Source organism: Alligator mississippiensis, chromosome 2 (genome assembly GCF_030867095.1).
Source record: "Alligator mississippiensis isolate rAllMis1 chromosome 2, rAllMis1, whole genome shotgun sequence".
Lineage (NCBI taxonomy): Eukaryota > Metazoa > Chordata > Crocodylia > Alligatoridae > Alligator > Alligator mississippiensis.
In genome coordinates this window covers 172,753,074-172,768,153 of record NC_081825.1, presented here as the reverse complement: position 1 = coordinate 172,768,153, position 15,080 = coordinate 172,753,074, and the positions used below count along the sequence as shown (strand labels likewise).

At 53.8% G+C, this 15,080-nt stretch overlaps 1 protein-coding gene across 4 annotated transcripts in view; it reads right to left on the bottom strand.

Annotated features, from left to right (window-relative positions):
- Window positions 1–15,080, bottom strand: part of SLC43A3 (solute carrier family 43 member 3) — a 40,175-nt gene that overhangs the window by 7,201 nt on the left and 17,894 nt on the right. For 3 of the 4 annotated variants that reach the window (XM_059722439.1, XM_014597151.3, XM_019485796.2), the window contains exons 2-6: window positions 8,932–9,150; window positions 8,160–8,289; window positions 5,871–5,917; window positions 5,325–5,401; window positions 2,552–2,644 (exon numbers count right to left, since the gene is read on the bottom strand). In XM_059722439.1, the coding sequence (XP_059578422.1) occupies window positions 2,552–2,644; window positions 5,325–5,401; window positions 5,871–5,917; window positions 8,160–8,289; window positions 8,932–9,121 (537 nt within the window). In that variant the 5' untranslated portion in view covers window positions 9,122–9,150. Of the gene's footprint in view, window positions 1–2,551; window positions 2,645–5,324; window positions 5,402–5,870; window positions 5,918–8,159; window positions 8,290–8,931; window positions 9,151–12,524; window positions 12,610–15,080 lie in introns of those variants that run through there. The other variant, XM_006261410.3, reaches the window with a different exon arrangement.

Genomic DNA, 15,080 nt, shown 5'->3' with positions numbered 1-15,080 from the left:
CAGGCATGTGCTGGGTACCAGCACCCAGCCAGAACTGAAGAGCTGAGCTTGGCTCAGTACTACCTAAGAAAGGGGCAGCTTCAGGCTTGCAGAGTCAATGCCTGGAAAATGATGCAGGTAAATTAACTGCAAACCAGCAGGGGGCACCGACACACCACCTGGCACAAGGCTGAGCAAGGGGCAGCAGGGGGCACTGCTCCACAGCAGGAGGCCAGACTATATCCCTAGTTGCAGACTGGTGGGCAAAGGCTGTAGGTGTGCCAGCTGAGGAACCTGCATAGCACCAAGCACAGCAAGGTCCTGTACTTAGAGCCTCAAGGCAATACAGGTCCTTGGCAACAATGATGATTCTCGTGCTTAGCACACTCCCTTGAGAAACCAGGCAGGAGGCTGTTTTTCTACATCCCTGGGACAGATAGGGACAAAGTCAGGGGTGGCAGCACATTCACTAACGGATGCCAGGGCCCTGAGATTCAAAGGGTTTCTAGCAACAGCAGCAGGCAGTGCTGTACTGAAAGGAACAGGAGGAGGTGCTCTACCCAGAAGGCAGGGCTGGCACCAATGCCCCAGCCTGGCAATAGGGGGTGCTAATCTGCAGGGGCAAGGTGGTGGTGCATGAGAAGCATTCTTGCCCTGGAGTCTTACACCTGCCAGGACCTGCCTACTCTCCTCAGCAATGGTAATGCACAGCAATACATTGCCAATACAAGGGCCAATACACAGCAAGCAGGGGCCTGCCTGACTGGGGGAAGGGGCAAGGACTGGGAGGGTCTAACAGGTATGAATCATGCCCTGGGCTGACCCCAGGGAGACAGTCCAGCCCCAGACCCAGAAGCAAGGGAAAGTCACTCTCATGTACACAAGTGAATGGAGATCCCAGGGGACAGAGGCTAAGGATGGACTGAAGGGGCCCCTACAGCCACACCAGGTGAGCTCAGCCCCTCCAGGTGGGGTTATACTGAGGTTACCATAACATCTCAGAGGCTCATAGAGATAACATCAAAAACTGCACATAGCCAATGGGATAGTGCCTACCTCAGAAAGCATGCACAAAGGGAAACTGAGGCACACAAGGGTGTAGGTGCCTTCTCCAGGTCCTCAGCAGGATGGGGATATCCCCCAGATCTAACTCAGCCCTGCTCTCAGCCACACTGCCTCCCTACAACCTCCTAATAGCCACAGCTTGGCCAGCATCAGCACAGAGTAAAGGTTGCTGGGTACAGAATTCTATCTATCCAGGCACCAGTTGTACCTGTACTTTGTTCTCTGGAACCTTTTCCTACAAAGGTTCAGCCTCCCAGGGGAGACCCTGCCAGCAAATCCTAGATGCTATGTACTCTGCAGGTCTGCCAAGGGCTCCCAAGCAGGGTGACCTCCACTCCTGAGCACAGCACTGTGCCCTACACTGTTTGGCTGGCCATACAGCTGCAGATGATGCTGATGAGAAGAGTAGAGCATACACTCTTGCAGGTGGGGACAGGCTAAGGGTCTAACTCGTCACATGTCCCATCACCAACAGGGGCAAAGAAAAGATGCTCCAGGGCAGTGATTCTCAAACAAGGCCCCACAGCACCTTAGATGCCATGAGATCCTTGCAGGGGTGCCATGGAGTCTACGTAATGTTAGCACTGTTAGGTGCACGAACATGATTCACAAGATAAACTCCAAAATTTCAAATAGGAATCCATGATGTTAAAACCATTCCACCCTGTTATGGGCATTCTGAGTTCTTAGCAACAGAAAAACATTTCTATTATTTTTCCATAATCAAAAGATAAGTGAAAACTAAGCACAAGAATTTTTTGAGGGGTGCCTCAGATCTAACAAGGTTGAGAACCACTGCTCTGAAGAAGGAATCAGGATGTGTACAGAACCATCCACCCCTGTCAGATCTTCCTTGCTGCCTCCACCATGGGGTGGGTGGGGGTGTCCTGGGCCTGAGATGACACCCCTGACATGGTGAGCTCCCAAATGCCAGTCCCCACTTGATCTACCAAACCGTTTGCTGAAGCTGGATGAACTGCCCTGTGGTGGGGTGTCCCCCAGGTGAATCGTGCTCTATGCATGGCCTGCATTTCAAAGGAGCTTTTCCATGTGGGCCAGGAGGGCTGAACAACTACCAAGACCAATCCCAAAAGGGGGTGCCTGTTTGGGGAGGAGCCCTAGATGTCAGAATAATATTTCAATGCAGATGTCACCTGATGGGGAGGAAGGAGGCGTATCCTGGGGACTTTTGCTGAAAGTTCACACCTTCACACTCTCCCTGGAGCCCCCAAATAGGGCAGCATGCTTCAGGGCACTAAAGTAGCCTTAGTGACTGCTGAGCTGTGGAGGCCTGGGACTCCAGTACAGAGGGACCTTGAGAGGCCCTGCCAGAATCCCAGGGGCTCAGAATCCTGTGAATGCCAAGCCCTGAGGGACATGTGTCCTCAGAGGAGCTGAGCAGGGTCTGTACCAGGGCAACATCTCCACTGGCAGGGACAAATCATGCCTGGATTAGTGGGTGTTTGGCCCATGTCCCTGCCCCTTCTCCCACCCTGACGGAGCTCACCTTGATGATGAGGAACACAGCAGAGGAGGAGTCGAAGGCCCCATTGTACAAAGTGATGATAGTTGACCGGTGCTTCCCAAACAGGTTCCCCACCTGCAAGAACAAGAACCCCAGTCCATGATCATTAACCCCATCAGCACTGCCCAGGGCTCAGATGACAAAAATCACAAAAAACAGGGCTGTAAAGGATGTCAAGGGGCCCCCTTGCCCAAGCCCGACCCCAGATAGACCATCCTTGAGGGAACTCTGTCCAACCTACTCTCAAAAGCCTCACAACCTCCCCAGCAATCTCACCCTGCACCATCTTTGCAGCTGGAAAGCTCTTCCTAATCTCCACCCCCAACCTTCCCTGCTGCAATCAAAGCCTGTTGCTTCTTGTTCTGCCCCTGGAAGTCATGGAGAACCTTTTATGCCCTTCATTTCTGCAGAAATGTCTGACATATTTGAGGACTGCTCTCCCAAACTCCTCGTGCTTCTCTCCTATTGACTAAGTGCACCCAGTTCTTTCAGTCTAGCCTCAGAGGTCCTGGTTTCTAGACTTTGGGTGATTCTAGTTGCTCTCTTCTGGATTCTCTACTACTTCCTGGATGTCCAACTGGCCACAGACTCTGGCCTCACCAGAGCCAAGCAGAGGGGAAGGATGATTTTCCATGCCATCGAGACAGCACTCCTGCTCCTACATTCCAACAGCGTGCTGGCTTTTTTCGCAACAGCATGAGAGCATTTGCTCATATTCAGTCCACGTGTTTCTGAGCCCTAAAATCCTTTCCTGCAGAACAGCAGCCTGGCTGGTCGTTCCCCATTTTATATTTGTACAGCTTGCGGTTCCAGCTAGCTCAGAATACCATGTCTGTCCTTACTGCATTTCCTCCCGTTCATTTCAGACCTCTTCTCCAATGGCGTTAGATTAAGCTGGACTCTAACCTAGTCCTCCAAAGTTCTCGTGACATCTTTCAACTACACTCATTGCAAATTTTCTCTGGTAGTATAAATACTGAATGGTACCAGGTCAGACCCTTGGGGACCCCACTTAATACAACCTTCCAGCCTGATGGCTGAGCCACTTATAGCTACTCTGTGAAGATAGTTTTCCTGTTAGCCATGTATCAGCTTTACAGGGGTGTCTACTAGACTGCATTTCCCTGGTTTGCCTCAGAGGATGTCAAGTGAAACAGGGTCAAAAGTTTTACTGAAGTCCAGCTGTACCACATCTGGCATCTCTCTCCTACCTACAAGACCTGTTCCTTGGTCACAGAAGGAAAGGCCTGATTGGTCCTTGATCTGGACCAATCCTGCTGGTTGGTCCATGACACTGTATTAGCTTCCAGGTACTCACAGAGAGTTTGGTTCCACGTTCCAGTGTCTTTCAAGGAATCAAGGCTCGACCGTCTGAGTTGTAATTCCCTGGGTCCTCCCTTCCCAGCCAGGGGAGCCTCGTCTGACCTCCAAGAGTCCTCACAATCTCTCAAGCATAGGTGACGTTGGGGGGGGGGGGGGAAGGGGGTGCAGGGGGAACATGCCCCCCTGCAGATTTCTGTACCAATGGTGGGGCATGGGGCTGCAGCGCAGGTGGAGCCAGCTCCAGGCAGCAGCAGGGGTGCAGAGTTGTGCCCCCCACTGTCAACACTTATGCTCAGCTGTGCCCTCAAGGCTCTGAGACTGCCTCAGCCAGCTCCCTGAGCTGGCTCTTCAAGTCCAGCTGATCAGAAAACACCTGGCTTTTCTAAGGAGTCTCTATCCTGCTCCTCCCCTCTCCCAGCTCAGTTCTTCCCCTGGTGCCAATTTTGTTAGCATCTTTCACAGTTAGTCTTCCAGTGAAAAATCAAGTAAAAAAGGCATCACAAATGTCAGTCCTCTCTGCTCTCCCCTTCCCTGAGGAGTCACCATCTCTCTTTGGACAGCTGCCTCATCCTTCTAGTGCCTAACAGAGCATTTCTCACTGTAGCCTTTACATCCCTTATAAGATTTCTTCACTGCCCCTCTGTGCCCACCATCACTACCAGTTCCAGCTTCCGTTTGCTGGGGCAATCCCTTGCTATTCCCAGGCCATGAGGAGCTCATGCCTAAACAACACTGGACCAGTGTTTTCCCCCCTGCCTTAGCCCTTGCACTCATCAGAGCTTGCACCCCAAGCAATGTTTAAGAAGCTGCCACCTCTCTTGGAAGCTCCTCCCCTAAGGCAGGTTTCCCAAGAGACCCTGTAATCTGTGTTCTCCGCAGCCCCAGGCTTTATTCTGCTGTTCTCTTTCTCACCTTGTGCAAGGAGCTAGGAGTCTTTCACCTCATGACCACCCTGCCCACCCCCATGTCCTCCCTGCCAAGCTCAAAGAGCTTCCCCTCCTGCTGCTTTCTCTATCTTCTGTATGACAAGAAAGTCCATACCCCCAGTCCCAGAACCTGTCTGGGCATCCTGGGTCCTGCTGGGCTACTCTTCCGTGAGGAACCTGAAGGAGATTAAGTATTCCCCATAGAGCAGGGTGGGTAGACTTAAAAGCCCCTAAGGGATCTCCAGAGCCAGCCCATCCCAGGTACTTTCAGCCTTCCTTCTCCAAGGGCAGCACTTTGGCCAGGGCATCTGCCCCACCAGGACACCCTCAGCCCACGGGGCTCAGCAGGGGACAGCATATCTCTACTCCCCCAGTTGAGTCTGCCCCCATGCCCAGCTGGTGTCAATTAGGCATCAACAGAGGTGATACGGTCCCCACAAAGAGACTGAAGCCCATCCCCCCCACAACTGGACCTGTCCCAGTGAGGAGTCCACATGGAGTCAGACCTGCATGTTGGTGAGGATAAGGAGAATCCCTCCAATAGAGAGCAGTGACATGGCAGGGAACAGCATCAGCGCCGTGGCTGCCAGGAACACAAAAGGCACAAGTCAGGGACTCAGTCTACACATGCACGCATACACCCTGCACAGCCAGGCCTCATCACAACTTGCAGGGGTGGAACTCCACAGGAACACAAGCACACAAGTTTGCTTGCACTTGGGTGCCCAATATGGGATCAGAGCAGTCCAAGGGTATGCTGAGTTGTCCAGCAGGTGGTGTTGTTGGGGTAGTTACCAGTCACAAGTGGGGCTGACATCACTCTGATGGGGTTTGCCTCTTCATCCCCAAAGCAGAGGATCCACCAGCATTGCTGTTGGGGGATAACCCAGCTCAGGCTTGCCAGCTGGGAGTAGGGCCCTCATCGTGGGTCAGAGAAGGGGATAGTGTCCCATCTCCAAGACATCTCCACTCCAGCAGGACTTTATGCCCACAGAACACCTGGCACAGACTACCCAGGCCCATCCTACAGCATCTACAAGGACAGCACTTACCTGCTGTGGAGAAGGAGATGAGCAGGGTACCCCCAGTGTACAGAAATCTGAAACATAGAGACACAGGGTAATCCGGAGAGAAGCTGGGGGGCAAAGAGTCTCCCAATCCTGTATCATAGAGGAGGTAAGCTGATGTCAGAAACAAAAGCAACCCTGCTAGGGGGATGGATGGATGGATGGATGGATGGATGGATGGATGGATGGATGGATGGATGGATGGATGGGACAAATGGTGGCCATGGGATGGATCAACTAGTGGAAGGATAGATGGACAGATGGACTAGATAGAGGTGCACATGGAAATGGATGGATGGATTGAATGGAAGTGCCCAGAGGGATGAATGGGCAGATGGATGAGCTGGACAGATAGATGGTGGGCACCAAATGGAATAACTCATTTGATACCAGCATGTGAAGTCTTTCAGCTCCAGGGTCTGGATCCTGATCTCAGAAGGGCAAAGATCTATGACAGAAGGCCTGGACATGGGCAGCCTTTCCCTCCAGACAGCTGGGAATACACACTGGCAGTGGAGGCATGGATAAGCCCTGGCTGGATCCTTCCCCACTGAGACCAGTGGATCCAGCCAACCCTGATTCTCTCAGCCCAGCTGGGACCTGCTCGTAAAGTCAGAGAAGGTCAGAGAAGGTCCCTTCATTGTCTGCCCTGGGCTCTGGGGCTGGACTGTCCTCCGTGCTCAGCTGGGCTGTCATAGAGAAGGGGAAGCAGTGAGTCCACTGGGAGTCAGCACACACAAACTGCCCATCCTAACAGCATGGCAGCCTGGTCCTGTTCTGGGACCAGCTCCATGTAGCGTGCCAGACAGGCATGCAGAAGGATGTGGGCAGCCAGCCCTTCCTTCCTCTTTGCAGGCGCTTGTGCAACCTGACATGGGAGGAGGTATGTCCTAGAACCCGCCGCATCAGCACCCCGTGGGGCTCATGTGAGCCGCCTGACTTTGCCCCTAGCCCATTAATAGATTAACTCAACTGAGGCGAAGTTAATGAGCTGCATCTGCAGCAGGAATAAACTCCCTGACCTGAAACCACTGGAGTCACTGACCTCCCTCAGCATCTCTCCCACACATCCTCATCGCTCCCACATATACCTGAGCCACATGCACCCATCACTCCCACTCGGCTGTCTCATACCACACACTCATCACCCTCCCACACCCCCAGCACCCCATACACACTATCACCTGATGTAGTCATTACCCCCACATGTCCCTGATACCCCCAACCCATCAAAGCAGGGTCAGGAGGGGCTTATAGCACAGATGCTAAGCATTAGCCTCAGACCCGCCAGCTGGAGCAAACCAGCCACATTGAAGCCCTTGGACTAAATTTCCAGGTGAAGTAAATCAATCAGAGATCCATAGGACCTTGTTGAAATAAGGTAACCACAGGGACAATGGAGTCAGTGGTTCTGATCCCCAGCTGGGATAAATCAGTCACAGCTGCAATGGAGCTCACACTGGATCACAGCCCTCTGTCCTTGAAGCCATGTAATCAGGATGCAGTGGGTAACCACCACAGAAGTGACCCCCTGCCCCTTTTGTTCCCCTTATGTCTCTTTCCATCAACAACCAGGGAGCCCACGCCCAGGGGACCTCTGTGACATACCCCAAATTGAAGCTTCTACTCTGCTGTGGCTCTAAGATATCCCCCTGGAACACCTCTACACTGACAGGGGAGCAGCCCAGTAACCCCTCTGCCCATAACCTCCTCCAGCCCTTGAGAAGAGCATATCACACAACCCCACCTGCCACCCCAGGCTCCTACCCAACCACTCCAGGCTAACAAAGATCAAGCTGGCTTTTATTTTCAACAGCTACACAACAAGGCACCAAGTGCCCCAACCTCACACCCAAAATATGTCCTCTCTTCCCTTCCCCATGGAAATGGACAGCAGGACAGGCCAAGAGCTCTCCAGATAAATTAAAATAACCTCCCAGCCAGAGGAACAACTTGTGCGAGTGAGGTAATGAGGCTAAGCTGGGGATGATGCTGTGTGTGGTGGGGGGAGGCTATGCTAAGGGTAGATGGGATGAGCTGGATAAAACAAGCTGGGCCCCTTCCTGATGATAATGGTGCTGTGGGGTGAGAGACAGCCCAGCTATGGAGGTGTGTATGTGCCAGAGGGAAGGGAGAAGCAGGGAACCCTGGCCCTGGCGCTGGCCATCTGCCCCCCCAGCGCCACAAAGGGTGTTAGACCCCAACAGCAGCCCACACCCCCCACCCAGGGATGAGGTCCGACTTCATGTGCACACCCACTGGCCCCCTACTCACATAGCCAGCAGTCGAGCTGCAAGGGTGCCGAAGCGGTCAAAGATGCATCCCGTGGGGAAGGTCATGAAGTTGTTCATGAAGGAGCCAATGGTAAAGATGAGTGAGAACTGTTCATCCTGCTCACTGCAGCCTGGGGGGAGTGCTCATGTCATGGGCTGTCCTGGTGGGGGGGATGCTGCCCCAAGCCCCACAAACAGCTCACCCATGCCCAAGCCCAGACCCTCCAGACCCTGAAACAGTCACTCACACCCAGCCCTCTGCCTGTAAACCCTTCTGCCTCCCCAAACCACTTACATAGACACCCCCACACAGCCCCCATTCTGGCTCCCCTGACAGAAACCCACCCACATAGCCCCTACATCCATACCCCATCTCAGTCCCAAAGCCTCCAGCCCAGAAACTGCCCAGGACAGATACAGTTCACTACTTCCCTACCCCCTCCACACTGCTTTCCAGATAACACTCTCCATCCAATATACCATCTCTCCCACCCCTCCACACAGTCCTCAGGACTTGCACTCCTCATACAGCCAAACCCAACACTCTGAAGCCAAAGATCCCCTAAATCCCTGCACCACCCCCCATCTACTAAGAGCCCAAATGGGGCTTATGGGGAAAGCACTAGGGAGCCAGGAAGAAAGGCAGAGAAGCCTTGCGGGTAGGCAAAGGAGGGCTTGTGTACCCATGAATATGCATATCTGGGCATGCTATGATTTGCACTGGCTCTGAATTCATTCCCTCTGCCACACGTGTGCTGGAAGCTCAGCCATACCTGTCTCATGTGTGGCGTTGACAGTCATGTTAGCAACAGGTTTGCACAGGTCCTCGAAATAGTGCAGACCCTTGAGCACATAGACCAGAGAGGCCCAGCCGAAGATGATGCCCGCAAAGCACATGCATTCCATGAGCCCTGAAAGCAGTGTGGCCAGGCGCTTGGCCAGCCCTGCTCCCTGGCTCTCCATGTCACCAGCCTTCTGGCCCTGGAGGAGATCTAGAACAGCAGAGACCACAGCTTGAAAAAGGGCCCTGGACTGGCACTGAAACATGGCTGCCTCATGAATGGGTCCCACACTTGGCCCGAGATGCAGCCACTTCTAGGGTGGGGCTCAGCACCAGTCCAACAGCCACACTGCCCCACCACACACGCCCCTCGTCCACCCTGGCAATAAGGCCTCCCCTGGGGTAGGTACAGAAACTGTTTACAGAGAGACCCATGTACCAGCTAGGTAAGACTGCTTCTGGGTAATTTCCCAACTCTGTCCTGCAATGCAGCCACCTCTGGGGTGGGGCATGTCCCCTCTTCAATAGCTGCTCTGCAGCATCACATATCCACCACTGCAATATAGCTACATCTGGGGTGAGGCATCACTGCTGGTTGTACAGGGGCCACTCAATGATCACTGCACAGAGGCCAGCACTGAAGCTGGGGAGAACAACTGTTTTTTTCAGAGGTTCCTTCCAAGCACAGCCAAGCAAAGTGCAGCAAAGCAGCTGTTAAACAGTTCTCTTGCATGGGAGTTTAGGATGGAAAGGGAGGAATACTGCATCCAACTAAACCAGTGCAGATATGAATCACGGCTGCTTGGAGTTAAACATGTGAGAACTGGGATGCATATGAGGCTTCTGCAAAAAGTGTCATGGGACCTTCCATGCCTGGGAGAATCCAAAGCCCTGCTGGGGACCCTGAGGCCTTGGGGCCCGCACTCTCTACCTGGATAGAGTACCCCACCCCTAGTCCTGCCCCCAACACTCCCTGCAGGCTAGTGCCCCCTGCTTGGTGCAAGTTCTGGCAGAGTCACAGTGCAACATGAGACCATGGGATAGAACTTACATCAGTCCTCCCATCTCCCCCCTCCCTTGCTTCATTATACCAAGGTAGAGGGAGCTGCTACCCTGTGTCAGCTACCCTGGGAGCCAGGAGTGCTCAGCACATGATGAGCTCAGAGGATAGGGTCCCTGGAGCGGAGGAAGGAGCAACAGCCATCTCCCCCACCATCATGTCTGTCCTGCCCCATATTTTGTCCCTTGTTCCCCTCATGCAGGCTCTCTGGTCCCTTGGGACTTAAGCTGTGCACCTTCAATACTGTGGCCTGTGCCTGGGAGAGTGGAAGGGGGCAGGTCTCTGACCCTGGTGTTGCAGATGGAGAGATAAGGCCTGGGGAGGTGCCAAGCGGGTGTCTGAGCCAGCACCTTTGGGTGTCCAAGGACAAAGGTTGCTTGTGTGCAGGATTTTAGTGCTGATGCAGAAAGGACACTGGGGTCATGAGGCAGCACTCAACCTGCTCAGGCAGCTGTGATGGATGGCATCTCCGGGGACTGTGTCCCACGGGTGCCCTGCAGGCCTGGCTGCCAGCTGACCTGCTTCCCCTTGGCAGGGTGGCCTGGGCTCAGCCACGCCTGGCTGCATTGTTCTCACCCAAGCTGTGGCTGGAGCAGGGGCTGCCAGGCACTGTGAATCTTGAGCCACATCCACCAATATCCAGGCGGTGCTGTGTGGCCTTGAGCACAGCACTGCACCCCTGCTGTGCCTCAGTTTCCCCATCTTGTCCTATAGCTCACAAGGTCAGGGACCAGCTTTGACACTAGCCTATGGGAGGGGAGGTAGGCAGCTCCAGAGGAACTGGGCTGGGGCACAGGCTCTGAGTCAGGGAACTTTTTCTGCCAGTAAAAATCCAGGGCTTGGGGAAAGAGGCCACTGAGCAGCCCTGAGCAAAGCCAGTGAAATGCACTCTACCCTGCAAGGAACAACATGGGTTCATTCCTAATCATCTTCCCAGCCTGGGAGGCTGGTAGGCAGAGACAGGTGATATCCTCAGATGTAGCAGACAGACTGACCAGTCCCTATGTGGTGGTGTTTCACCGCTTGGGGGCTGGGTAGGGAAGTTGCTCTCTGTGAATCATGAATCATACAATTCTCTAATAAAACCCTGCTCCTGCTCAACTGAGGATGGGGAAAAGTTAAAAATAGCCCCTGGCCTCCTTGTGGCAGCTCCATGTACCACTCACCAAGCAGGAGTCCCCTCAGAGCCCTACCCCAGGGGAAACCAAGGCACCAGCTACATTGTCCCCAGACAGCATGTGAGTAAAGGTCAGGCCCCTGGGATTAGAGCTGCCCAGCACCATGCATGAGATGTGCCCCTTTGTAGCATGAGTATGCAACAGTTCTCTGCACAGTATAAGCATATCATGGAGCCCCTGTGCAACACTTTTGCCACATGGCCCTATGAGGCACATATGTGCCACATCAGTGTGACACGTGCAGGATACATCCCCGTACAGCACATGTGCATGAGGCAGCTGTGAGTGCACAACACAGACCCTGACCACCCAGGTAGCACTTGCACCTGGGCCAGGCATCTCCCCTTGCTTCCCACAAGGGAGCTCCACTATGCCACTTACCCCAGCCCAGGACCTTGCCGTTGAGGACCACCCCTGAAGCCTACCCTAGCCCCAAGCCCAAGGCACCAGAACTCCAACCAGGACAAAGTAAATAGCCCCACTCCCCTCTCTGGCCTGCACCACCCGGGGGCAGGAAAGGGACCAGTTTGGCTGCAGGGCTCCCTCCTCCTCCCCCCCAATCAGGGCAGGGCTGGGGGGCACAGACATCAGAGCTCCCAGGTGAGGCACCCAGCAGGGTTAGGCAGACACAGCCCACCACTCCCCAAAGAGCCCTGGCTCACAACCAGGCAGCAAGAGCACTAACTGCCCTGCCCTGCCCTGCCCTTGCCCCAGCACAGGACTGAAGGGACACTGTCTGACCAGGGCACAGGCAGTCTGCAGGGGTGGGGAAGGGCTGGGGATTAGGGAAGGGTTCAGAGCAGGGGATGTTGAGATACAGTGCCAGCTCCCATATCCAGGACCTCTGCCACTGCCACACCTCCCCTCCCAGAGCACATCTCCCACTCTGTTTATCCTTTCCTACCTACCAACCCTCCTGCCTCTACTCCCTGGGCAGCTCCTGAGCCGTGACTCCCTCACAGCCGCTCCCCAAAAATCTACTCCTCTGGTTGGCTGATTCATTCTTTCCTAATACAGACAATGTTTCCCTATGGCTCGCCACAGCATCTGTTTTCTCTTAGCCTCCTCTAAAGGAGAAGCTTGTTTTCCGGGCTCCGCCACATGCCCAGCCTGCCCAGTCCAGAGGCCACCAGTGCCAAGGTGGGTAGCTGCAGGAAGCCAAGCAGGGGTGGGGGCAAGAGAGAAGGGGAGGACAGCAGTGCCAGGATTGTGACAACAGGCACTAGGTGCCTGCCCCCTCTCCTGTCCCCATTCCCTCCTCCTGTGCCCCAGCCCCATCCACGCTCCTCTTTCCCCTGCCAAGCTGAGGGAGAGAAAAGTCCTGGGAAAGTGGGCACAAGGACTCACCGTGGGTCACAGGCTGCAGAACTGGGAGCCGTCACTGAACCATCAACAGCATGAGAGTTACTGCCAAGAATGCTGCAAGGCACGCCCACACTACGCACACCCCCAGCCCTCCCCACACACACCCTCCCCCACCCCTGCCAGCTCTGAGCCATTCAGGAAACATCTGGGGACGTGTAGAGAAATCAGAAATGTAAGTTGCCCCCCTTCCCTGCATGCACACACATGCAACCAGGCATGCGCACTCCCCCATGCTCTTAGACACATATGCACACCAGTCTTAAAACTGCTCTGCAGTCAGCAAACATACACACACTCAAACACATGCACATGTGTATACACACATTCTCAGGTATATATACATGCGTGTGTACAAACACCTAAAATCATGTACACATGTGTACACACACATGTAAACATACATGTTATCAGGTATATACACGTGTGCACACATTTAAATGCATGCACTTGTAAACACCTATATATATATATATGCTCAAACACAAGCACACATACCCAAACATATATATATTTACATACACTCAAACATACGTATGCATGAAAAGTAATCATATACATACACCCACCAAAGAACATGATGTGCACACATACACACACCTGCCTGTTTACACGCCCCCTTCACACGGTCTATTCTAAATCCTTCCTACATATTCTCATGCAGTTTCAGATCCCTGTTGCACATGCACACACAAATATATACACACATACACATGCATGTACACACACAAACACAGACCTTTGCAGAACCTCCTTGCACACACTCGTACAATCTCTCATACACCCCATTCCAGATACTTTTTCTAAGAACAGGCAAACACATTCAGAGCACCCATTCCACATCTTTTCTACACAATATACCTACATGCATGTGCACATGCATGAGACAGACAGAGGCTCCACAGCCTTCAGCCTGGCTGCCCCAGCTCCTGTGCTGCCCCATCCAGCAGCTGAGAGTGCCTACAGCTCCATGGTGCTCCAGCAACATTTCCAAAGCTCTTGTCTCAGTCCCCTTGCCCCTGTGGACCCACCTCAGCCACGAGGCCTACACTTCCCCATCAGCCACATTAGGAGCCAAACCAAGCCTGGTTCCATGGAACTATGCCCACCACCAGCCTGTGCTTCTCTGCACCCCTAAGAGAGAGCAGAAATGAGGACGCCCTCATCTGTGCCCTTCACATGCATGCAAGCCAAGGGAGACCCTGGCCAGCCTGCTGTACAGGCTATTCCCACCCCAGCCAATCCCCAGCTGAGTGCCTCTGCAGCACGCCATGAAGCTGGGAGTCTCTGTGCCAGCATGGAAGGAAACCTGCCCATGCAGTTGCTTGCTACAAAACTATTGGTCAATGACTGCCATTCAGGGGGTACCACACTTATGGTGTCCCCTGCTTTCCTCCAGCCTGCAGAGCTGTCACCCTGGAAGCACAGCCAGCCCTCCACAAAGGCACCCCTCCCCCCACCCAAACCCTATACCAGGGGTCCGCAACCCCCAGCACACGTGCCGAGCATGGCAAGCAAGACCATTTTTCTCGGCACACCACCACCAGCCCAGGCTCTAAGCAGCTGCTGCCAGCCACAGAGCCCAGGCTGCTCCCAGCAGGCAGCTGGGAGGCTGCAAACCCTGCTGCAAGCAGACCAGGCTCTGTGGGCTGGCTGCAGCTGGGAGGCTGCAAACAGCTGCTCTGTGCTCTGGCTTGTCAGCACACCGGCACCTTCCAAGGTAGACATTGTGGTTTTTTCGGCACTCCGGCCAAAAAATGTTGTCTACCTCTGCCCTATACCCACGCAGCCATCACCCTGTAAGTGCAGTTATCCAGCAGACACACGCTATCTCCCTCCACCCACAGACTACTCCCTGGTAATCAGCACAACCAGAATGCTGCCCTGGGGCCCAGAAACAAGAGTTCTAGTCCTGGCTCCTCCACTGGGTGTCTTTCGAGGAGGCAGAAACTCATTCCCTACCTTGGTTTCCCCACCTGTGAAGGGAGATCATAATGTAGGGGTCACTTACCCAAGTCTCTGGACCTTCGGGAGCCCTGCATTGTCCCCCATCTCAGCAGCATCCAAGAAAACACTGATCACTGCCAGGCTGCCATAAATATCTGCCTGTGAGTGGCTGACCCCAGCCTGGACCCAGACCCCTATCTGCTCCCAAGGCCACTTTCTGCCACTTAACCAGAGCTAAGACTTTGCACTTTAGCACATGCGTAGTTTTCTTCCTTAATGACTTGTAATAAGGTCTCATTATCACCAGGGTTGTGAAAAGCCACAACCAAGAGGACAGTTTTAGCTATTAAAGATTAACTCCAGCCAAGAGCTCTTGCATTTCCCAGATGTCCAAGAGATGCCCACACTATATTTACGGGCATACTATGGGTCATAACCTTCTATCTTTAGATGTCCAATTAGGGATGGGGGGTGGGGGTTACTGCCTGCTGGGTCTGGACACTGTCATACACGAGTCCTCTAAATAGTTAAGTGCTCCTGTCACAATAGATTGAGCGAGCAGCATACCCCACCACGGGTAACTGATGTTGCCAC